We start from the raw sequence: 24,417 nt of genomic DNA, 5'->3' as shown, positions 1-24,417 counted from the left end.
TGCACCACTCAGTGGGCACAAATCCTGAGGTGAGGCTACGATTAAACATGACACTTAGGTGAGGTGCCAGTTCATTTTGTAGATCATGTAATATACAGCTCGGGATGTCATCTGGTCCCATGGATGCTGTATTCTTAGCTTTGGAGTGTGTTTTTTACCTGTGTGGCCATTATTATCGGAATTTGGTAATCTTCCTGTATTGAGATGGGCCATTTCGGGGGTGAGAGGGGGGTGAAGTTGGCACTGAATTGGTCTGCCAGGATACTGGCAATATCCTTGGGATCAGTATATTTAATATCATAGCTCATAGCAGATCTGAGCATTGCCATTTACATTCTTGACAGTTATAGAATGCCTTTTGGTTGTCTTTGGAATCTTTGGCAATTTTATTTTCGTAACTAGCTTTGGAGGATTTTATGAGGGATCTCAGTTTCTTACTGAGGCTGGTAAGGGAGTTGTTTGCATCCTGGGATTTTCCTCTTTTCTGCAACAGTTTCTTCTTTTTGTTGTAAAGTTTGTTTATGGCAGGGGACCACCAGATTGGCTTCCTTTTTTTGGAGGAGAGCATCTTGGTTCTATTCGGGATGGCATGATTCATGCATGAGTGGATGTGCTCGTACAGTGCCTTAGTGGAGGATTCAGCAGTCGAACTTTCAGTTTCCATCTGCATGGGTGTCATGAAGTTTGTCACTTCTGATTTGAGTAGCATGAAGTTAGCTTTGGAGAAGTTTTTTATGGAGGTTTCCTTACTGGGGGGTAGGGGTTGGATGTGGATATTAAGGGTGATTAGCTTAGCTTAGATTAGCTTGAGAAGTATTACTTATTAAAGGTATACACTCTGAAAATTGAGAATGTTGCTTGCCACTTTAAAGTGAGAGATGCCCATTGCCAAAAGCCTGCTCCATCATGCACCACCTTATTCTACCTGTTGTCTTCTAGTCTTGTAAAGCTGCTGTTCACCATTACACGGTCTAATCCTTGCTGTCCAGCTTACTCTTTCCTTTGCTGCACTGTGGTTTGTTTGCAGTTTTTGACCTTCATCAGAGGCTCAGTTTGTTGCTGTTTGGATATTTATGTGTATTTTGCACTGCAGTATATCACTGTGGTGCAAGCCTTGTTCTGACACATACTACATCTCTATAAATCCTTTATTGCAGACAATATTAGCTGAAATAAATTAATTGATACCAACTCAAAATGAGATCTAGGTTGGGTGAAGAAGCCAGAACCTTTTCAATGTATAGCTTAGGGAAGATACAAATAAGATGGTGAAATCTAAATGCTGTGAGTTACTGTTACAATGACATCTTCTCAAAGATGTGTTGTTATATCAGTTTTTATGGTAAGTATACTTACATGTAACTGCATGCGCATATATATATATATATATATATATATATATATATATGTGTGTATAAATATATATATATATATATATATATATATATATATATATCTCTCTATATATATATATATATATATATATATATATATATATGTGTGTGCATACATATATATATATATATATATATATATATATATATATATATATATATATATACACACACACAGACTGAAAAGTTGTGCGGAACTTAGAAGGAAAGAGATGTGTAAGGGATTTATTATTACTGGACAATGCACCAAATAAAGAGCCACAGGAACAGTACAAAAGTACATCATGACAAATCACTACTTATCCATTTATTTATTTTCCTTTACAGAGAATGTTCGACATCTAGAGCTGCCATGCAAGCATTCCTATCTTGAAGCATCTCCTTCTGTAGGAAGTGAAGATCATTATTTCTGCTCACCACCTCCCTATAACCAGCAGATGTTAAACCCATCTTACCGGAGTGAAGTTACTACCAGAGAAGCATGTATGTATGCTGGTTCTGGGCCGCAATTTCCTGGGGGATCAGCAGTCGAAGATCATGCAGCACCTGGTTTGAATTGCAACATGTGGACCACTGTTTCACCCTACAACAGCTACAGTGTTCAGACAATGGAACCTGTGCCCTACCAACCCTTTTCAGCTCATTTTGCAACCAGCACAATGATGTCACGTGTCCCTGCTATCACTGGTCAGAGCTCACAGCCTGCTGCTGACTCAGACTATGGTGTGTATAACCAGCTCTCTCATCCTTCTCATCCTCAGATACAGGAACGGATTCAACCATCAGCTGTCTCTAGAGATCGGGTTCCTCCACCTGCATGTGAAAGGAAACCACCTTCTCCAGCTTCAAGTGAAATTTTGTACTCTCAGGGTTTGTCTTTGTCAAGAGAATCTCTTCTGCATTACCATTCTGGTCTAGGAACCATTGAAAACTGGCCTGATGGCTGATGGGGAAGCCTAAGGACAGGAATCCTTTACAGCTTAAATTTCAGCATCAGTACTTACGGGCAGGGACAGCGACTTAACAGTTTTTTTAAAAAATGAAATTCCATTTTCATGAGATGAAATCCAAGAACTATTCCCACAACTTTTAAGTCTAATTTCCTGTTATTACCATTGCTTCATTATAACTTTCCAGTACATCTATACTCATATATGCAGAATTAAAAGAGAATCTGGGTACTGAATACTCAATAAAGCAAGCTGTACTATAAATAATAAACATGAGAAGTTATGTAGCCAGTGATGGATGAGTGATGTCACCTAAAATGCCACATTCTGTAAAAAGTCTATGTTTCCAGTACTCAAACCATCCAAGTTTGGGATTTACCAGTACTTTACTCAAACAAAGGGGAAAGATCAGCACCCCTCCTTTTGGGTATTCTGCATTTCGATGTAAAATAAATATACTGATCCCAATTATGACTTTTTGTTTAAAAGTAATCAGATCAGAGTCCTCATGAAGAATTTTAAATATTATTTAAATGCTATAATTTTAGTGTATACCTGCTCAAATAATATGTGCTGGCCTACTCCAGCAAAATGTACAAAGACAGTCAGGTTATTTAAGGTAGAAGAACTGATAGAAAGTTGAGACTGCAGGGATTGCTTGAAGCCTTTGCATGCAAACTAGTTAACCAGGCTATACATGCAGGACAAACAACACATTTCAGCTTTGCTTTTTTTTCAATGAAATAGTTAATAAAAGAGTTTTAAATAATATGATACTTTTGCATCTTTTGACATTGTGTACTGTAGTCTGAAAGCAAACTAAGCTATAAGCTTATGAACTCTGAAGTAGTACAATTGTTTAATGAAATTGAAGCATTAATTATACACAAATTGCTGCTAAAATGTATAATAAAATCAAAATAATCCTGTAATTTTGGTAAGAAAAGCCTCTGCCACGTACTGTTCTCAGAAGTAGGTTGCAGTCAGTCCGAGCTAGTGGCATGGATGGATAAAACCCCGACTTTGGCCTAGGCACCCCATTTGACTACTGCCTTAGTTGCTTGATGGCATAGACTGTGAGGATGGGAATGCCATCCTGGGGAGAAGGGATGGTGGTCACAGTCAGCTCACACTGATTCTCTGCTGGTAGAACCTCCATGGAGGGAGGAGACATACTAGGATTCTAGGAGATGATGTAAGGAGGACATGGACATGACCACCCAAGTCAGTGATGGCAGCCTTTGTTGGTACATGTGGAGTAAATGTATGTGTGAACAAAAGGGTTTAGGAGGTCCTTGTAGTGATATAAGTTCTCATATCATCATTTGAGGAAAGGTTAGGCCATCCAAAATGAAAACACTCTCATAGTCAGGATGTCAGTGAGGGCACAAGCAACCCTCATGTCTGCCTGTATGATGCCCCCCAAACAGATTTCACACCAGTGGATCCAGTATTCCCCATTGTTGGGGAATGAATGGGTATCCACTTGGGATAAGATTGATGGTTAGCAGGTGTTGGCAAAAAAGTGTATAATAAAAAATAAACAAATAAATTAATAAATAAAAATAAGCTGCATTCAGAGACTTTACATATACCTATTCAGATAGGGGCAAGAAAGTTCATATTACCTCTCTTTGTTTTACCAAATATTGCACATCTTCACCTCCATAATTTCATTTAATTTCTACCAGGAACAGTTTGTAATCACAGTTGTGATAGCTACAGTCCCTCTTTATCTCTGTCTCGCTCTCCATCTCTGTATCTATCTGACTATCTACCCTCTGTCTGTGTTTAGGAGAATCTGGTGTGAGAAACAAGAAAACATTTTGCAGTACAGATTTAGGCAAATTACTTTTGTGATGAGTACAAATCTACAAGTCACAAACTACGTTCCCTAATTTTAAAGTACAACATATTTCACATATCATGCAAGCTAGCCCACTGCAATGTAAATTAGCTTGTTGTAGTCAGCCTTTTCATTTGTAAATTAACTTCTTGTAGTCAGCCTTTTCATTTACATTCTATTATTTTATTTTAACTTAATTGTGATGAGAATAGGTTTGATGTACAGAAGGTTGATTTATCTGGGCAGTGTTTCTGAAGATTTATATATTTAGTGTGAAAAGTATAAACTTGCTTTTTTATGACTCTGAAACAGATAAATGTGGTCAATTGTTTTCTTGATTTATTTTATTTTATAGGTTCATAGTTTAATACTAGGTTGTAGATGTGTTGGACCATTTGTAGCCCTGCCACATGATCCTTTATCTAATTTACCAATAAATGAATTAATACCAGAACCCCCAACAAGATGAATTACTTTGAGCCTAGTTATGTCCCCTCTATATAAGGGCTTGGAGAGGGCCAGGCTAGAGGTGTACTTACAATTGCCCATCCAGTCATCCGTGTTGCAGTTAAAAAGGGTCAGGGAACTACTATGTTTTACATCCAGTGGAGTCTATTTCCATAAAAGAGGGATTCTCTGTGATAGATATCTATCTGACTAGCAGGTCTTGTTTATGTTTCAGAGGACGTTTAGAGCTCTTGAGCAGGAGTTTAGGGTTTTATTAATTTTGTGGATGCGTAGGAGGTTGCACAGGACCAGATCCTTTATTGGTCTGTATGACAGGCAGGGGTCCCCTCAGAAAAGCTGATAGGAAATGGAAAAGAGTGAGAGCACTTTAAGGTGGTCAGTCACTCAAGGTGGACATGTCCTTGATTACCTTAATAAGGAAGCTCTGTGGTCTCCAAGTTGGTTCATATACTTAGATAAGTACATACCAAAGTGGGCATTATATTCTATTACTGGCCTGATAAGGGAGGACTAGAGGGGGATGACGACTTCTTTCCATCTGGAGATATACCACTGATGATTATTCTGGCTATATAAAAGGATTCTAACAACAGTGTAACATGATGGTCAGAGGATGGTTCATTGTCAATGAAAGTACCCAACTCCCTAATGACCAAGTCATTTTTAGGGGGATGTTACCTATGTAATAGGAATATGGATGCCCGGGGTTGCCAAAGGGAACAGGCTGCATTTCTTGGCATTTAATTTTAGGCCACGGTCTAAGCACAACTTGTTAGTGCATGTTAAGCCCTCCTACAGAATCTGGTGATCAGTTGGGGTGTTTGTGACAGCTCCCAGTTTACAATCATCAGCAGACTTCATCAGCCACAGGCTCTTTGTGTCACCCTTGATGCCAGAAAAGTAGATGGCAAAGAGGAGTGGCCCCAAGGGTACATTGCCTGTAACTAGTCATTTGATTGAGAATATACTCCTAACAATAATTGACTGTTCTATTGGTCAGACCTTTCTCTATCCACTGGGTACATAGAGGTTTATATTTAGCTTGATTAGCTTATTAATGATGCCAGAATGTGGAATGGTATCAAATGCTTTTCAAAAGTCCAGGTACACAGTTTGAAGTGACTCTCTTGAGTCCAATGTCTCTGTGATTTACTAAAAAACATCCACCATGTTTAAGAGGTAGGATGTGCCTTTAACAAATCTAAACTGGTTTTAGTCCAATGTTTGAAAACTGTCTAGGTCTTTGACAATAAGTTCCATAATGATGCACTCTACTGCCATGTAGATAAGGCTGGTGAGGCTTATGGGTCTATAGTTTCCCAGATTAGTAGGGGGTCCCCCTTTGTGGAATTGGATGACTAAAGCAGTTCTCCATACCTCTGACATGAATCCATTGGAGAAGCTGATCTTGAATATACTTAATAACAAATCAGCCTGGCACATTATCTGGGTTCATGGAACTGGTGTTCTTAGCTTTGGAGAGAGCACTTAGGACTTGCTCAGAGGGTTTTGGGAGGTGGCATAGGCATGCTAATGTACTGCTGATAATTAGCTGGAAACAGAGGAGTACATTTTGAGCTGACAGAGGTAAAGAAGGGTTTGTAGATATCATTATCATGGGTGGCAATTCTGAATTTGTGCTTGCCTTTTGGAGGATTTGATTTTGTTCCTAAGTTAGTTATAGATCTGTCTGAGTTCTTCTCTAGTTGTTGTAGTATTAACCTTTATTTTATATGGTATGAGTTTTTTTCTTACTATTGTATAGATTGTTAATACTGGGATTCCACCAAATAGGTTTGTTCTTATATCTGGCACTGTATTTATGCCATATGGAGACTGAAGCCTCAATGCAAGCCTGCAGGTGGGCATAGAACTTATCTATGAATAAGGACATGTCTGATGTAGGTTCACTGGAGTGAAGCAAGTGTTTGAATTTCATCAGGTCATCAGTTAGTTGGATTACATTTGCCTTAGAGTAGTCTCTGAATATGGAGAGGTTACAAGTCAACTAGGGTCTTTCACTTAAAGTAAGTGTTATTGCACAGTAGTCAGATTTGAGCATCAGTTTGGTAGTTATAGATGCTGAACACTGTGGATATAGGTTGATGAGAACTAAGTCCAATATTTTTAAGCCCCATCATTGGGGTTTGGATTAACTGGCCTAAGGAGCTGTCATTAATGAAGTCAAGTTAACATTACTGAAGTGCCAGCATTTTTGTGCATACTTATTAGTGGTAGTATCGGATGCCCAATTAATGGATGGATATTTGAAGTCACCCAAGAGGATAGTGCTGGGCTCTATAGTGAGAGATGTCAGTTTGTTTAGATATACTTCATGGTTCACTGGGTCATGGGGGGGGGTACTGTAGTTGGCAATGACATGGTACTGGGTTTTGTTTATCATGAGAAGGATGTGGAAGAGCCCAAGGTCATTGTCCTGCATTATGAGTCTGAAGATGAAATGGTTTCTTAAGAACACAGCTACAGCCCCCACCAGCTATACCTTCCAATTCAGAGTTGGGTCTGAAGGAGTGATAAGCATTAAATCCCTGCACTGTGGAGGTTCTCTCACTGTTCTGAAACCAAATTTCAGTAACTATGCATCTATCTATATTTTCCAGGGTTAGGATTGCCTGTAGGAAGTTCATCTTTTTGTTAAGGCTTCTAGCAGTGAAAAGTACCACCTTAATATTGTTTTGATTTTGACTGGCTATGTAGGTAATTTGAGGAGACTGACCTTGCCTAAAAAGGCACTAGTAATGTCTTTCAGCTTTTTCCGGTTAGGGGTTGCCACAGCAGAACTCTGATCTGCTCATGATTGGCAGTGGATTTTTATGGTGCCAAGTTGCCAGCCTGATGCCCAACCTTCAAAGAAGGCACACCCATTCACACACGCACCTACCTGCATGTCTTTAACGTCACTCCACCATGGGGAGAACATGCAGACTCCACACAGAAGGCACTCCAGCTGAGAATTGAACGGGAGAACCTCTTGCTGTGAGGCGACAATGCTAACCGCTGCACCAACGCAGCATCTTGCCTAAAAAGGCACTATGGGGAGGAAAACATTTTAGTCAATATACAAAGGCCATGAGGGAAAGATGAGAAAATAATTATAGCCAATTGTCTTTTGTTTATATTGAGGTATCTTTCTTGGTGATGGTAGGGTAACTATTCAGTTCTCCTTTCACACCCATTTCAGATGCATATTCTGAAATCTCCATCATGACCTTCTTCATATGACCCAAGAAGATGCGTCTCAAGTCATTCACTCTCGTGTACACACTGATCAGGTCATATGGGATGAAGGGACTTGAGGGCCCCAGTGAAACTTTGGATTGTGGCACCTGAGATAAAGATGTCACTGTGTTTTTACTCAGCCTGGGGAGTGGAGCATCTGTGTGTCTAACTATGGAGTCACCAATGATGAGGACATTGCCAGCTATACATGCTTGGTCCTGCTTCCTTAAGGACTTCTGCCTGCTAGTTGTGTGATCCCTTTTTTGTGCCTGTGTTTACTGTTGTGTCAGGGCATGCTGTTGTGTGTTTATGCTGTGTCGGAACATGCTAGATTCTGGTTTAAAAAGGCCTTATGGTTATCCTTGTCTGTACTAGCTAAGTTTCTCTCAAATGAGCCCTTAGAGGATTTGACAAGTTGTCTTATTTGCCTGTTGAGGCTGAGGAGGGTGCTTTTCCATTGTTGGGGCCTTGCCTTTGTTTTCTTGGACAGCAACTTTTTGCATTTATTGTAAAGTTTGTTGATGCTGGATGTCCACCATGGCAGCTTGTTTTTACTTGGGGCTCTAGCTTTGTTTCTTTCTGGTACAGCCAAGTTTATACACTTATTCAAGTGATTGTACAGGGCTTTAGAGTAAGCTTCGGTGTAGTTACTACTTCCAGCTTGGCATGGGGCTTGGAATGCATTTACACCTTCATTTAGGAGGGTATAGTTTGCTTTGGTGAAGTCTTTTTAGCCTGATTTCACCCTTTGTGAGTTCTGGTGTTAGTGCCAGTTTGAAGGTGACTGTTTTGTGTTCAGATTTAACTAATGAGAGTCCGACAGTTGTGACAGTGCATCTGTTTGACATGTTAGTGAGGACCGGATCTAGAATGTTTGGTCCTCTTGTCAGGGTATGAACACTTTGTTCCAGGGTTTTTCAATTAATAAAGTCAAGGAACATTTGCTCTAGCGAGTTGGAGCTTGTGTAGGTTTCCCAGCTGATGGTGGGATAATTGAAATCCCCCATAACCACAGTCTTTGGTAAAATTTGGATTGTCTCCAGTTTGATCAAGTAGGCTTCATGGGCATCGTGACCCATGGAGGGTGATCTATAACTGGCTATGACTTGAATGGGGGTCTTACTCACCGTAACCTGGACTTGGAGTCACTCCATGAAGTTGTCCAGTCTAACTAGACAGGAGATCAATTCATCTCTAATATAGATAGAAACACCATCTTCTTTGGTTTTCACATGTTCATTTTGTGGTCTAAAGGTGTGTAAGGCATTGTAGTCTTGCAAGGCTGGGGTACTCTCTGAGGCCTTGAATCAGGTTTCTGTGACTGAACAAACATCTACATCTTCCAGTAATAGAAGTGCTTCCAGGGAGTGCAGTTTTTAGTTTAAGCTCCTAGCAGTTAGCAGCATGGCCCTTATTTTATTCTGTTTGGCTAATTTCATGTTGGCAATGTTGCTTTCAAGACCTTGCCTAAAAAAGCACTATGGGGGAGGTAACAGCCTTTGCCAGCAGCTAAAAGTCTAGAGGTGCCAGGTGCAAACCATCTCTGGCAAAGCAGCGAGGTTTGTCGACCATGGCTTCCCAAGCTGACAGGAACTGCATCGCCTTTGAATGGCACTAAAAACTAAGCCAGTTATTGAACTCAATCATTTATTGTTTATACTGTGGCATCATTCTAAGTGAGGGTAGTATGCTGCTCAAGGCTAGGGATATAGCTGCCTGAGACACATACTCAGAGAACTCAACCATGTCTCTCTTCATATAGTCCAGTGAAATGCATCTCAGGTCGTTCACACCAACATGAACTATGACAGAGTTATAACTTGTTACTGAGAGACTTGAGTGCATGCATGCTCTAACAAATCCTGGCACCGGACAGGAAGCTGACTATGACTTTCTCCTTGTCCAACCTGGTGAGTGGGACATCTGTGTGTCTCACTATTTTGTCTCCATTGACAAGAAAATTTTTTTTGACTGTTTTGCCTTATGGGCTTGGTGGGTGAGATACTGGTGTTGCTATGTGTCATAGGTGCTGTGGGGACTGTTAGCTGTAGCAGTCTTGTGGTTTGGAGGTCTCTAGTATTTAGGTAAGTTTTTCAAGAGAACCGCATGTGTAGATTTTTGTGTTTGATGCATACTATGTGCATATGTAGTGATGGGTGAGTTGACAATCTCTTCCGTGTTGCTGTTTTGAGTGCGAAAGAGCATGGATTCTTGGTTTAGATACATTTCTCACACTCTGTACTAGAGTGAGTTATTAGTAGAGGGTTGTCTGTTGGTGTATGAGGCAATTGCTACACTGCCTCAAGAGACCCAAGTCAACAAGGTTAGCAGGAGAAACAAGGGTAGTCCAACTGTCCATAATGCTAGGTTGAAGACTGTTGTCACTAAGAGTGGCTTTTCTGAATCATTCAAGGAGGAGCTCAGTGGATGGCTATTTCTGCCTGGTTTTTTTTTGGTGGTTAAATGGGTGACAGCTCACTAGCAGTATTTCTTTGACCAGGAAAGCACTAAGGATGAGGACTGCACTAGTGTGCGACAGTAGTAGCTAAGGGAAAAATGGTTGAATTTAACTGTCTGGCTTTGGAGCACAATTGTGCAGCAATGCATGGTGCTGTGCAATGAGCAAACAATCAGAAACCTGCTCAAATGCAGGGCCTAAATACCAATAGCTAAAAACTTTAAAAAAAAAATTAAAAAGATTCAAAAGGACCAAAGAGGATGCTTATTCCAAGCCCTACACCGACCTCCCTTTACCAGAAAGGGTCCAATCAACACAATCCTTTCACTAAAGTGCAGATAGGCCCCTTTCAATCCAAGGTGGTCTGGAAAATGTGCTCAGAACAAACAACTACAACAAATAAACCCAGATGCAACAAGCCTGTATCTAGACTATGCAACAGTGGAAACACTAGAGAATGTTTAGCAGAGCAGGAAAATAGCAGTGAGTCACTAAAAATATCTAAAACAGCAGAAAATCGGCAAGGAGGCTCTAAGGAATGTTTTGAGCAGCTAACAGATCGGAGAACCAGAACAAGCAGAACAGATAGCTTTAAAACAGTGAAAAACAACAGTAAATACTTAGCAAACAGTGAAAATAGAAAAGAAAACAAAACTTTGTAAACAATGAAAACAGTAATAAAATTTAATTCAACAGGCACAATAATGCAGACAGTTGCAGTAGAACAGTGTAGTTTAGTACACCGTATATAAATACAGTATAAAAGTACGTGGCAGGCAATAAAATATTCTAGTGTAATATACATTATCCAACATAAAAATGTAATTGTTAAACAAATTTAGGGCACACCTAATATATAATTCTTCAAACACTTCAGATAATGTCCACCTTCAGATATACTATCATTATCATGAAAAACTGGAAATTAACACCTCAGCTAGAACAAATCCATGTGATACCACTTATCAGAATCACTGCACTCATTTATCAAATGTGTGAGAAATGCAAGAACTGGGCACATTTACCTTAATACCTGAGAAGGAGGATAGATGTGAAAATAGTATGCCTCATTTCCAGCAATAGCTCAGCAAATTTCTTATAACAAAGAGCTGTCAAGAAATAGACAAAATTCTAGTCAGGCGACTGACAGCCCCAGCACAAAATCGTCTGTGCTGCAATTTACCAAGTAAAGTGCAGCGGTAGAGTATTTATTGAATATTTATTTATATATTTCACATCTGTTAACTGGGTAAGTGAACTGGTCCAAGAACCTGCTTAGCCACAACTCAGGCTATAAAGGCAGAGCAAAAATATACAGTAAATACGGCACAGACTATATACAAGCAAAATATATAGTGTACAAACAGTAGGTGGTACAGTAAAACAAATCTGAATGCAAAAATAATCAAGCTCAACAACAAAACAGTGTATGCACACTACTCAAAATGTACAGTGACAAATAGCAAATGCATAATGTAAGATACTAAATGCTATAGTCAGGAAAAAGTAGTACAAACAGGGTATGCAAGGCATCAGCTCAGTACATTATAGAAGAAGGAGGACTGGGAGGGTACTCAGCAGACTGCAGCTGAGGGAGGCTTTGTGCAATGCAAAGGAAAAAAAAACAGAAAACCTAGAGAAGCTAAAAAAGTTTCCTCCTCCTCCCAGCATAAGCGCTCTGTCAAATATAAACTACAATGGGACTTGGGGGGATATATATATATATATATATATATATATATATATATATATATCTATGTAGGGAAAGATTACCTCATTATTTTCTGTCCCACCTGGAAGTGGAGACAAAACATAATGTGGGGTGTTAGCTGTGACTGGGTTTCCTTGAGGAGGTAAAAGGGCTAAAGAAGTAGTAGCACGTTCAAAGATGAAGTTTCTACAGCAACATTTCATAGCGATAGTTTGCCTCCTACACAGTAAAGTCAGATTCCTAGTAAAAAAAAACATGCATATTTCTTTAATCTGCTCTGCACCTCATTAGTATTCGCAAAACAGTGCACAAATACTTAACTTACAAGGTTTACACAGTAAAATCTTTATATATACTGCAGGCTATCCAAAACTGACCCACTATCGCAAAAATCAAGGAGTATATCTGTAAGTTTCAGAAATGTAAATAAAAATGCATACATACAGTTGCAAATACTTGCTGAAGAAAAATAAACACTAGCCAATAAGTCAGCAACAACCACATAAAACCCTAAACTACAGAAGAGAAAGGCCTTTGACACTACTTCTGTTCCTTCACCTTGATCTCTAAATATCCTATCATTTGTGATTTTCTGTACTACTGTGCAGAACACATTCGCAGTTAGAATATTAAAAATACCAAATCACAAACTTAGTACCACCTTAAGACAAACATTTTCAGCATTCTCCTACAAACATGCTTCTCAAAAAAATGAAATTCTAACCACTCACTAAACCAAAAATGTAATGTATCGTTGCACTTAGATTTGCAAATACAATCTTCATCAATAGGACAGACATCCCCAAAAGCTGAGTTTGACTTTGAAAGACTACTGTCGAATAGTCCATGTCCACAGTCCCTGATATCACTATGTCATGGGCTGTTACACCAATACAGTAAACAGAAATCTATTTTTTGCATCTAAATATGTTTCCATGAAGGTTGCAACAATTTAAAAACAAAAAACAAAAAAAATGCACTTTTCCAGGTTGGCATAACCTCAGAGGTATTATAATTAGAGGTTAGGGGTGGGGGTGATAGGCCTAAGAGGGGAATTTAAGGGGGCACAGTACCCCTGCAGAAATAGTTTTAAAATACTTATTTTGCCTTGTTTGCCACAGCAGTCAGACAGTGGGACAGCAAAGTCAGGGAAATGTGCTAAAGTAGATCATTTGTAAATCATAATATACTTAAAAAAATCACAGTAACGACAAGACAAAACTTGAAGATCAAAAGAATAAGAAGTTGTTTATTTTCGGTCAAACACAATCAGGAGTTAACTTCCTGCACAAACCCTTAAAATTAGACATACTTACCACTATTTGTAGTAAGAACTAGAAAATATTTAACCCTGAAAGTAAAAGTTCTTCCTGCAAGAACATAACTAGAACTCGATATGTACCTGTAACTATAGCAAAATACTGGGTCAATGCAAGAACAAACCAAGACTAGTGACAGTGCTTCATATATCCTGAGAAAATTACACTCTGGAAATAAAGATGTACCAATGCAGGTAATTTTACAAACTATAGTTATCCCTTTCTGCTCAAATAACTTCTGTGAGAAAAACAAATGACCCATCAACAATAATACTTCAATAATTCACTGATCTCACCCATAATAATATCACACATTCCAATCATAGGGATATAGCCAATATATTTGCAGACAATTTTAATACCCTACCTACCAATACTGTTGCATCCACTATCCCTGAAAATGTACTTCCTCTTTAAATCACCTTAGAACAACCTTAGAATGGGCTGTCAAAGGCTAAAATTAATGTTTCTATGGGACCACATAACATACCAGGCTGTATTCTCATCAGTGTCAAGTATACACTCTCTGAGCCTCTGTTTAAATTGAGCCACTTCATCTTATTCTCAAGGTTTGTCCATGATGGCTGGAGAACAGCCACTGTGATTCGTCTTTACAAGGATGGCTCCTCTACTAACCCAGTTAGGCCTGTCAGCCTTACCAGCCTTATGTGTAAAGCCATGGAACACAGCTTAGCCTAACTCATTTATGCAAGCTAGATAATTGATGTAGACCCTACTCAGTTTAGTTTTGTGAAGGGCAAGTCCTGTTTTTTGAGCCTAGTAAACTTTTTTTGAAAAGGTTACTGAAACCGTGGACATTTGTCACTCTGTGCACACTAGTTATCTTGATCTGAACAAGGTGTTTGGCACTGTCCCCATGCTAGTGTTATTGAAAAGACAGAGAAACTTAATGTAAACTCCTGTGTTGTCCACTGTATTGAAAACTGGCCAGCATAGCCTAAGTAATGAACTGTCTCTGAACATCAAACTGTACCTAGTGAGACCCTTTCCTGTTTGGCATTTATTTTTAGAGGCATTTAAGTCAACATCCCTGAAGTGTGGTTGACCAAGTTTGCTGATTGGCACTGTTATCTGCTCATCCACTGATACTAAACTGTTCCAAAAATGGCTGAAATATTCACATAACTTGTGAACTGAAAACAGTCTCAACCTAAATGAAAAAATGCAGTATAGTAGTGCTCATCAAAAAAGCTGCTCCTGCCTCATATGTTATAAGTGGTCCTCCCCTTCAAACAGATATGGTCATAAGAGACCTGGGTACTTCCGTGGACAACTCTGTCTCATTCGAACATTGTGTTTCCACCACATACAGGAAACCCTTCTGTCTGGCCCATAGCTTCAATCTTATCAGATGCATCATCAAATACAATGTTCCCTTTGGTATGTACAAATCCAGTAAACAGAAATCTATTTTTTGCATTTAAATATGTTTCCATCAAGGTTGCACAAATTTGGGAAAAATAAAACAAATACACTTTCCCCAGTTTTCCAAGTTGGCATAACCTCAGAGATATTATATTTAGAGAGTAGGTAGGGGTGATAGGCCTAAGGGGGGGGGGTTAGATGTGCAAAGTACCCCTGCAGAAATAGTTTTAAAATACTTATTTTCCCATGTTTATTACAGCAGTCAAACAGGACAATGGGGCAGCAAAGTCAGGGAAATGCTCAAATGGAAAAGCCCAAATGATTTTTAATAATAAAAAAAAAAAAATAAAGGCCTTACATCTTTCAACTATCCTGAAAGATTAGCACCAGTATCCTTATACTCAATAACCTGCTGGCTGCTCTAAGGTGACCTGTGTCTTTCTTTTAGTTCCATGAAAGACTAAATCCTACTTGGGCTCCTGTTTCCTCACAAATCCTTTGGCTCTACAAACATGTGTCCTAGGAACTTAAATTTACATCAACAAATAAACCAGACTCTCTGGAGGGAGAGGTTCCTAACTTAATATTTTCCATGCTTATGGAATACCACTATAGGTCAAGTAAAGTACTGTTGTGTCTACCTTTAAGGTTAATGCTGATGAGTGGATGGATAGGCACAAATTTACACCTGGGTTATCATGTACAGCCCTGTTTGGTTTGGGAGGTGGCCACTATTAAGTACTTGTAAAGGGTGTGAAGAACTATGAAATGTGTCTGCTTAAAAGTCTATATAGCTAGCCACGTATGGTCTCTGTGGTTGCTTGCCTACTATTTTTCTTATGTTTCTATGTTCCTGATGCCTTGTGTATCTTTAGCCAGCTCCATGACATGGAGGAATAAAGCTGCCAGGTGTGCTGCAGACAAAAGGAGTTCAATTAGGAGAACAGGCACTGGAACAGCTGGCAAGAAAGTTACAGGAATGAAACAATTGACTCATTGCATCGGGACCATGTAAGCATGACCCAAACTAAGGAGCATGCATGCTTAGACCAAGCCTGACAGGTTTGTGAAAGCATGCATGTTCTATGTGATCATTAGAGCAGAGAACTGCACCATAATGAATGGCCAACAGGGACAGGGAGAAGGTTGTAGGAGCAAAATAATATAATCCAAGTTCTTTATAAATGATAGGGTCTCCAGTTCTTGCTCCTACACTGAAAACTACAAGATAGGTCACTGAAAGGAAAAAAAAACCCTTCTGGAAAGAGAACACCCCCCCCCCCCACAGGTATCTTAAGGTGCTACAAGTAGAAATTGAAATCTCTGCATAACAGTTAAATTAAATTAAATATTTTTGAGGTACTGTTAGGGCAACTGTTTGTGATCTTCAAATAGATGAAACTTTCTGGAGACAGAAGCCAACTAAAGCTGGAATGATATTGTACACATTACGTTTACAGCCAGTCAAAGAGCTGGAATGATATTGTACAAATTACTTTTACAGCCAGTCAAAGCCATTTTGTAGTATTTTGTTTCTGGTTAAAGCAAATGTTTGTCAAGAAGGCTGAACACTGTCTGAGCTGTGTTATTATCCAGCAGTGTAAAGACAAGAATAATAATATAATTGTAACATTTCTCTGGCCGTGTTAAACATCTTTCAATGTGATTATGTGCCGCATGGTTTCCATCCATGCTGAACAAGACATTTTGTCATGCCTTTGGTGGTATATGACATGCTGTGACATCAGCATGGAAATAGCTCACATTTCTATGCACATGCCGTTTTGTGGAAGTCAATTTGCTCACACTCTCACTGTTACCTAACTGTGGCAAGCCCTGCAGCCTTTACCAGGGAAGTGCTAGCTAGTGCGAAAAAACACATCTTGAGAGAAAAGTGATTGCCACTGGCTGTTCAAATGAGTACCCAGGTGACTAATCACTAATCAATACACAATTTCAACTTTGTAAATATTGTAAATAGCCTCTTACTTCAAATGAATGCATGTTTCTTTATTTGAAATGATTGTATATATAATGTTTCTACACTTCAATTGTAATGAAGGTATATTTCAATGAATCTCCACTGTACAACCATCAGATAACATCAAAATTATCTTTGTTGATCAAGCCTGATACGGAATGTACATATTTGTAAACTGTACTTCATTCTGTAACTTCCTTACTTTTGTAACCTTACTGTTTTATGTTCTATGGAGCTTTTCTCCCCGGGCCTCGACTGAAAATGGGCACACTTGTGCCCAGTGGACTTCCCCAGTTACCAAACTGAAATAAATAAATAAATAATCAAGCCTGGTTAACCTACATCTAAGACAGCCGACCACCCTCCACACCACTCACCCCAGAGAAATGTGGTGCTCTACAGCTGCAGCAGTCTCAGATCACACAGACTGCTTCAACAGAAAATGCTCATTGAAGCAACATTCAGGTTATGCTTCAGTAAACCATACAGTATCCTGCCATTAAGCTTTCAGGGAGGCAGATCTCCATTCTAATGAAAACTCCTTAGTTTAAACCTCTCCAGGAAATGTGGTCTGTTGATCGTTGAGAATAGCTCCACAGAACCTCCTGTCTTCCAATAGGTGTGTGACTGTCCAGTCATGTATTTTATAAAACAATTTCTTTGTTATATCATTCTGCAGCTGTCCAGTCTGTCATTCAGAGGACTGAATGCCAGAGGTACTATCATCTGTGTGGTTAATGTTTTTCATCCTTGTGAGTTTTTGCAATTTCATGTTGCTTTTATCAGTGGTTGTTTTCTGCACAGAAGTTTTCCCTCTAATGAAATACTTTAAAGCAGGCTTTTCTTTATGAATACAAAGAGGGTGCAGTGCACTGAGGTGAATGATTCTTTTCCCATATAGGAGCAGCCTCAGAGTTGATTATAATAAGTAAGTGTGGATGTATAGTCCCCTATGTAATGAATGTAGGGGGCACTGGCCTACAAGAAATTATGATTTGCAGTTTTAGTTGTGTGTGTGCATTTGTGTGGGTTGTGTTGTACTTTCATTATGTTTGCTTCATACATTTGGGTTTAGTATAGGTTGTTTCTGATAACTGATTTGCATCCATTCCACACCCCATTAACCCCCCTGCAAGCAGTTTTAACAGCTTAAGTTTACTCATGAGTCTAATTTACCATCACTGAAAGATGCCTTGCCTATACAACAGTCGTCAGTTCCTTGAAAGAATGTTCCTTAACTTAGTTGTGTTGATGGCTGAACATGTTAATAACAATATGAAACTTATGGCTCATGGCATCTGATAACTTCCCAAAACAACTACTAAAGTTTTTGATCGCTGTACCCACCACGCTAACAAGTGCAGCATCAGCCTCTATATGAAGAATGGAAAAACATTTATTACATTTTGAAAAATAGAAAGTAATATCTTCTTCAGAGAAGGTCCCTGCAACAAGAAATTATAACATTTAGGTTTTACTCACACTGCCTGTCCTCATTCTGACCCAGAAATGTTACTAGCTGTACCTCAGTCAGTATGAAGATCACTGTTGGTCTCATGCCTAAATTCCTTCAGATGCTGGCAGGTATAGAGAGCTCCTAAATAATTTTTTCATTTCTTCTTGCATTTCAAGTACTTTACATCCCATTTTCCTGAAGAGAATTGTTGCCTGTGTGCTACCTTAGGCTCAATAAACATTTGATATTTGTATTCAGAGTTCTTCAAAGAAAACTTTATGTACTTTATTATGGTGGTGGTTGACTACAGTTGTATTTTTACCAGAAAAATGTGTTTTGTTCTTTCCTCTTAAAACATCTATTATTTTCTATGAACTGGAGTCTAGGAAGACAAATAATGTTTGGGGAAAAAAGAGGGTGGTGAAGTCTAGTAGAAGATGTCATCAAATGAAACTGCAAAAGATTTAAAGTGATAAAAGTCCACCTCTTCTTCAAATTCTATAGACAGTAATATATGACAAAGTAATGCCAAAAAAGGGGATTTAAAGTTTTTTTTTTCTGTAGTGTACCAACAGAGAAGGCATTGGCTGAAATGGAGCTGAAGGCAATGAGAGGCAATGAACTCTATGCACCCCAATGATTTCCAACCTCCTCCCATAAACACACCCCCACACACACTTTTCCCCTAATTTCATCTTCCTAATGCCATCCAGATTATTAACTTCATGTTTGTTTGTCATTTCCACACTTGTTTCTTAGTCTTTAGCTGTTTCCTCCACCCTTTCAACACATCTTAGCCAGTCAAGACTACACCTTGATAACTGTGGATGAAATAGTTTAATTAAGTAAGGGTCTGGGGGTCTCTAGTTCTTCAGAAGCTATGGGGTTCTAGATGCTCTGAGATGCATTTAGAGCTTTTTCCAACCTTTTAATACAATGAAAAAAATCCAGTTTAAGGAAAATATTCATTCTATCTTTCTTCTTTCAAGAAAGAAATAAGTTGCACTCAAGGCTAATTTTTCAAAGCTGACAAAATAAATAGCGATCAATAAAGTGGGAAGGTAAATGATTGTAAAGATACATATGGTATTATCTGGGAACTGAGAATAGTGTCTGCTTCCCACCCCCAACCCCTCACAAAAAAGAAAGTCATCTTCTGTGTATCCCACTGGTCTTAAATCGGAATGACAGTAAAAGAATAGCCACAGTATTGCATTTCAAGTTGTCATACATAAGAAATACGAGCCAAATCACCCTTGCTACCAAAAGGCAACCACCTTCTATGTACCTCAGTTATAATAGACTGGGAAAACAATGAATGAACAAATGCCCACAACAATATATTTGAACTTGTTGCTGTCAGACATATACACATAGTATGGCACATTACCAAAGATAGCCTCAACTATACATGTCTGGATGTTTGATTGTGAGGAAAGTAAAAAAAAAAAATCGTGATCACAGTAATGTATTCCAACTTCTTGATCCTTAGAAAATACACTGTCGCTAGACCAGCAGTAGCAATTTTATGTGCATATCTCTAAGAGATGACTATGAGGAAATTTAAATAATGACCATACTGTCACTGGCCAGTCCACAGAAAAGCTATAGGGACCATCAGCGCATACCTCTCAGCATGAATGGTTTTAGACTAGGAGGGACACACAGCAATGTTTGAAGATAAGTCCCCCCAATAAACCTGTGTCAAATTTCTCTTATGAAGCTTGGGTGGTCTGGGGCTACCAGAATTCCAGAAGCTTTGAGAGTCTAGATGCACTGCAACATTTTTTGTACCTTATTTTTAAATATTTCTACTTGTTAACCATTATTGTTTTATTGCTAGCCATAAGACCTCTGGCTATACCAACCTTCTGTGCTCACTTCTGAGTAGAGTTGTTTGAATTAACCAGGTGGTCTTTTGGGGGTAGGGGTAAAGAGACATTTTGCATATATTTTTGACAGTAACTGAGAGTATGCATCCCAGGAATGTGTGAATTCACAGAAAAATCAGGTATTTTTCACACATTTTCACAAACACACACACACACACACACACACACACACACACACACACACACACACACACACACACACACACACCATGCGTGTGCACACACACACTCTGACACTGCTCTTAACAACCAGGCAAATTACTACACTGCACTAAAACTGAATTAGTAGCATACACAAAAACTCCTAGGATCATAACTGATGAAAATTTGAAATTTGACTTTCATCTAAAACAAGCTGTAAGAATCATCAAAAGCGCCCTACTTTAATTACACCTTAGCTACTTCCCACCCTTCTAAACAGTGCTCTCATTTTTTATAAAGCTGCATGCCATCCAATCCCTCCAACTTGAACAACAATGCTACAATAAAATAGCAAAACTTGCTGTTAATGTCCTATATAGAGCACACTATTTCTTAGCTCTAACACAACTTCAGTGGATTGAACTACAACATACCCTAACCCTCACTCACTTACACACCACACACAACCTAATCTGCAATTCAGGTAAATGCCCCAGCATCAGCAACATTAAAACTTCAACCCACTCACCCTGAGACAAACTCATAACTTCACAAAATTTAAACAGCATCTTAAGTAACATCTGAGAGGCATATGATCATGTTCATGCCATTCATCAGGGTAATCCTTCAACTCCTTAATACCTACTAAAGTTCATCCTCTAAGTATCATAAATATCCAACCACACGTAATAATTCTTATTGATATTCTTTAATCTACCATCTTCTGGCTTCCTGTTCTTCCCCTATCAATCATCCTAACCCCCATACCTTTTCTCAAAACCCCTCTATTAATCCAGCTCTCCTACACTCCTCATCAGACTTACTTCACTATGTTCTTGTATTTTTTAGCCCAATATATTGCATCTATTTCTACTGTACTTTACAATCTACAACTTGCCACCATTCTTCTGTACCTTTAAACTACTCCTTGAATCTCTTTTACTCCACTTAATAGCAGCCAAATCACTAATCTATGAATATTGTACGTAAGCTTAAACATAGCAATCAGTGTTAATAATATACATGGCACTGTATTTATTCTACTTGGCTGCTGTTGATTGCTCCCACATATCATGTATTTAGTGTGGAGCTTTGCTCCCTGGACCTCTGCTGAATAGGGAGGGGTTTTGTGCCCATTCGGACATTCCCAGTAAACAAATGCTAATAAATAATAAATAAATAAATAAATAAGCTGGAGGAATGCTAGTTCACATATGGTATGTTATTACATTGTAGAGGAAAGCAGAGCACCTGGATAAAATCCAGACAGATACGTGGAGGACATACCTACCCCATACAGAAGGAAGCACAATAAAAAGGAACCAGAGAATCAAGTGTTTTGAGAAGATAATGTTACTCACTGCACCACTGTGCCAGTAATCAGACGATTGTGCACACAACATGTCAAGACCATTAAAGACAGCCAGAGGGGGTAGGGTTTGCTTTTTGATTAAGTTGTTTACCTTACAAATACAAGATACAGGGTTTGATTCTCACATTGGGAAGCATGGCTAGACTTAAGAAGAGCTCTTAGGTCAATAATTTGATATTCTACTATGATTATGTGCAGTGCTAATGTTTGACTGTGAGACAGCATGAGAGAAATTATGGCTAAGTTGTTAGTTTTAGATACACTATTATATTCTTTAAGCACCTACATACATAAGCCATAGCAATGATTCTTTCATTGTGATTTAAACAGATACAATACATTGTGTGAACTGTCACTTCAGTGACTGTTTAACTATGATAAAACAACAGCAGCAGGTTTAAGTCACTTTCATACACAGGCACCAGCACCCATCAATTACAACCATTTTATTGACTGTGTACCTGAACTTCATTATGTTTGAATGTGATTTTTAAAAAGTGGCAACAGCAAAACATCCCAGCTTGTTTCACACAAATACCAGCTAAGAGAAGCATTTAACATCCTTCTACCAACTTTAGGCTTTTGACCCCATTATTATTATTATTATTATTATTATTATTATTATTATTATTATTATTATGGTTTTGTCCTTAATTCTTGAGTTAAGATCTTAAGTAGTGTGATTTGCCCATAATATCTGGTTGCCTGTCAGGGTTAAATAAAAACAACTGTTTACAAATCAGTCTGTTCTGTTTGAACTGTTCCCTGACAACAGAATTTTCTTGTAAACCCTTGCAATACTAACAGCTGCAGATTCCGGACACTGTTTGCATATCCATCCATTGTTTAATTTCTGGCATTCTACTTAGTCCCACCCACCATGAGCTAGACAATAAATCAAAGAGCCTTTGTGGCTCTGTTATTCCTTTCTATATCATAGTATGTGGTTCTGAGCAGACAACCCAGAAATTAAGTATTTGCTGCCCTTTCCTGGGGAACTATAGCTGCTTTCTTTCACCAGGGACACTCTTGCTAAATAAAAAAGGGATTTGGAAAAATCTATGAGTGCCAAAATTCCCTGGGATGAGATGGCTGAAATGTCTGCCTGCATTGCCAGGCATGGTCAGCACCCCTCTTCTCAACACTTTTGCATTCTGGCTATAGTCTTTGCTTCCCCTATTGTTTTTTAGGCAGAGTCTATCTGCTGAACATTCCAACCTAGTAAATTCTAATTTGAAACATATTAATATGACTCTACTCAATGCCAGGAGGCTTAACAAAAAAAGCCCAAAACTTGAGGCTTTTCTACAACTTGAACACATTCCTAAAGCAATGAAAAAAAAGATTTTCCTTGGTATAGTGCCTATCATCTACCTGTCTTCAGACCTACTAGCAATTCTGGGGGAGTATCAGAATATGTCAAGGATCTCATCACCTCATGACATATTCCTCAGGACACCACATTTGAACTAATAGATGTACAAATTACTATAACTAAGACTAATTACAACTTCATAGCTTGCTATAAAACATTGTGTATGTTCCCTTCTCAGCATGGTAGCTATCTTAATGCCTTAGCTGAAATCCCCGTTAAACCCAATGCCTCTCAAATGGGAGATTTCAACTATCCATCAGAAAACTGGTTGACCTACACTACCAATGGTCAGTATGCTACATGTTTGCTTCACACTATAAATTATATCGCTCTTTGACAAATACTGACTATCTTACTAGGAACCCCAAAATCCTTGCTCTGAAATATGGCCACTTTTTTTACATCTGCAAATGAATGATCTTATGTTGTTAAATCAGACCATGAATCAGTAATATTTGCCTTTAAAACTGATGGTGCTTCCCCTTTAAATACAGGCACTTCCCAAAAGTAAACCTTCTTCAGTTAATTGGTGGTTTAAATGGTTGTAATCCTCCTACAATGGAGCCTATTGCTAAAACCTATCCACATCAAATATAATAAGAAATTTAAAAACACAATCCTATAGTGGGATGCCTGTATAAATAAATTATATAACAAGGGAAAGAAATTGCTTAATGCTTGTAAAATGTTTCAGTCTACTTACCTTAAGACCAAGCTTAAGCAAACTAGTGAAGAGCTTATAGAAACCATTAGGAAGCTCAAACCGGAGTATGAACTTAAAATGCCTAGTAAACCCAGCATAACTACAAATCCTTCTTAAAATATGTCAGGATGTTAAGAACTAACACCCAGTAATGTTTGAAGCTAGTCCACTGCATACTCTGACCCAATGGAAGATGCTAATATCCTAGCTTACAAATTTAGTGCAAACTTCACTCCACCCATAGTTACAGCTATTCTACAGATTCACAGCCATCTCCTTTGATTACTGTGGACCACATTCTGTCAGCCCTCTCAAAAGCTAAAAGCACCTCATCTATGGGCACTGATAATATATCAGGTTGCCTTTTTATAAGTGCCACATATATACTAGCTGTACTCCTGCTTAACCTCTCTAATCTAAGCCTCTCCACTGGGTACATTCCTGAAATCTGGACATCTTAATGCTGTTACACAAAGGTAGCCCAGTCACAGACCCTGATAACTATAGACCCATTAGTCCCACTAGCCTCATAGGTAAAGCTATGAAACATATTATTTCAGACCTCATTAAGCTAGATATTGAAACTCTCTTAGCCCTGGACCCTCAACAATCTGACTCTGTCAAAGGAAGGTCCTGCCTCTTTAATCTCAGTACTTTCTTTGAAAAAGCTGCAGAAGCAGTGAATAGAGGCTATGCAGTGCATGCAGCATATTTGGACAAGGCAA

General features: G+C 38.7%; 1 protein-coding gene across 3 annotated transcripts in view; it reads left to right on the top strand.

The window, feature by feature from the left end:
* TBX4 (T-box transcription factor 4) overlaps nt 1-3,115 on the top strand; it is a 448,562-nt gene extending 445,447 nt beyond the window's left edge. For all 3 annotated transcript variants that reach the window (XM_044054540.1, XM_044054542.1, XM_044054541.1), the window contains exon 9: nt 1,722-3,115. In XM_044054540.1, the coding sequence (XP_043910475.1) occupies nt 1,722-2,341 (620 nt within the window). In that variant the 3' untranslated portion in view covers nt 2,342-3,115. The remainder of the gene's footprint in view (nt 1-1,721) is intronic.
* Nucleotides 3,116-24,417: the final 21,302 nt, after the last annotated feature.

This window comes from Protopterus annectens, chromosome 13.part0, assembly GCF_019279795.1.
Source record: "Protopterus annectens isolate FY-2018-M chromosome 13.part0, PAN1.0, whole genome shotgun sequence".
NCBI classification, from domain to species: Eukaryota; Metazoa; Chordata; order Ceratodontiformes; family Protopteridae; genus Protopterus; species Protopterus annectens.
Note: the sequence above shows the minus strand (reverse complement) of the source record. Positions and strands in the feature narration are given on the sequence as shown.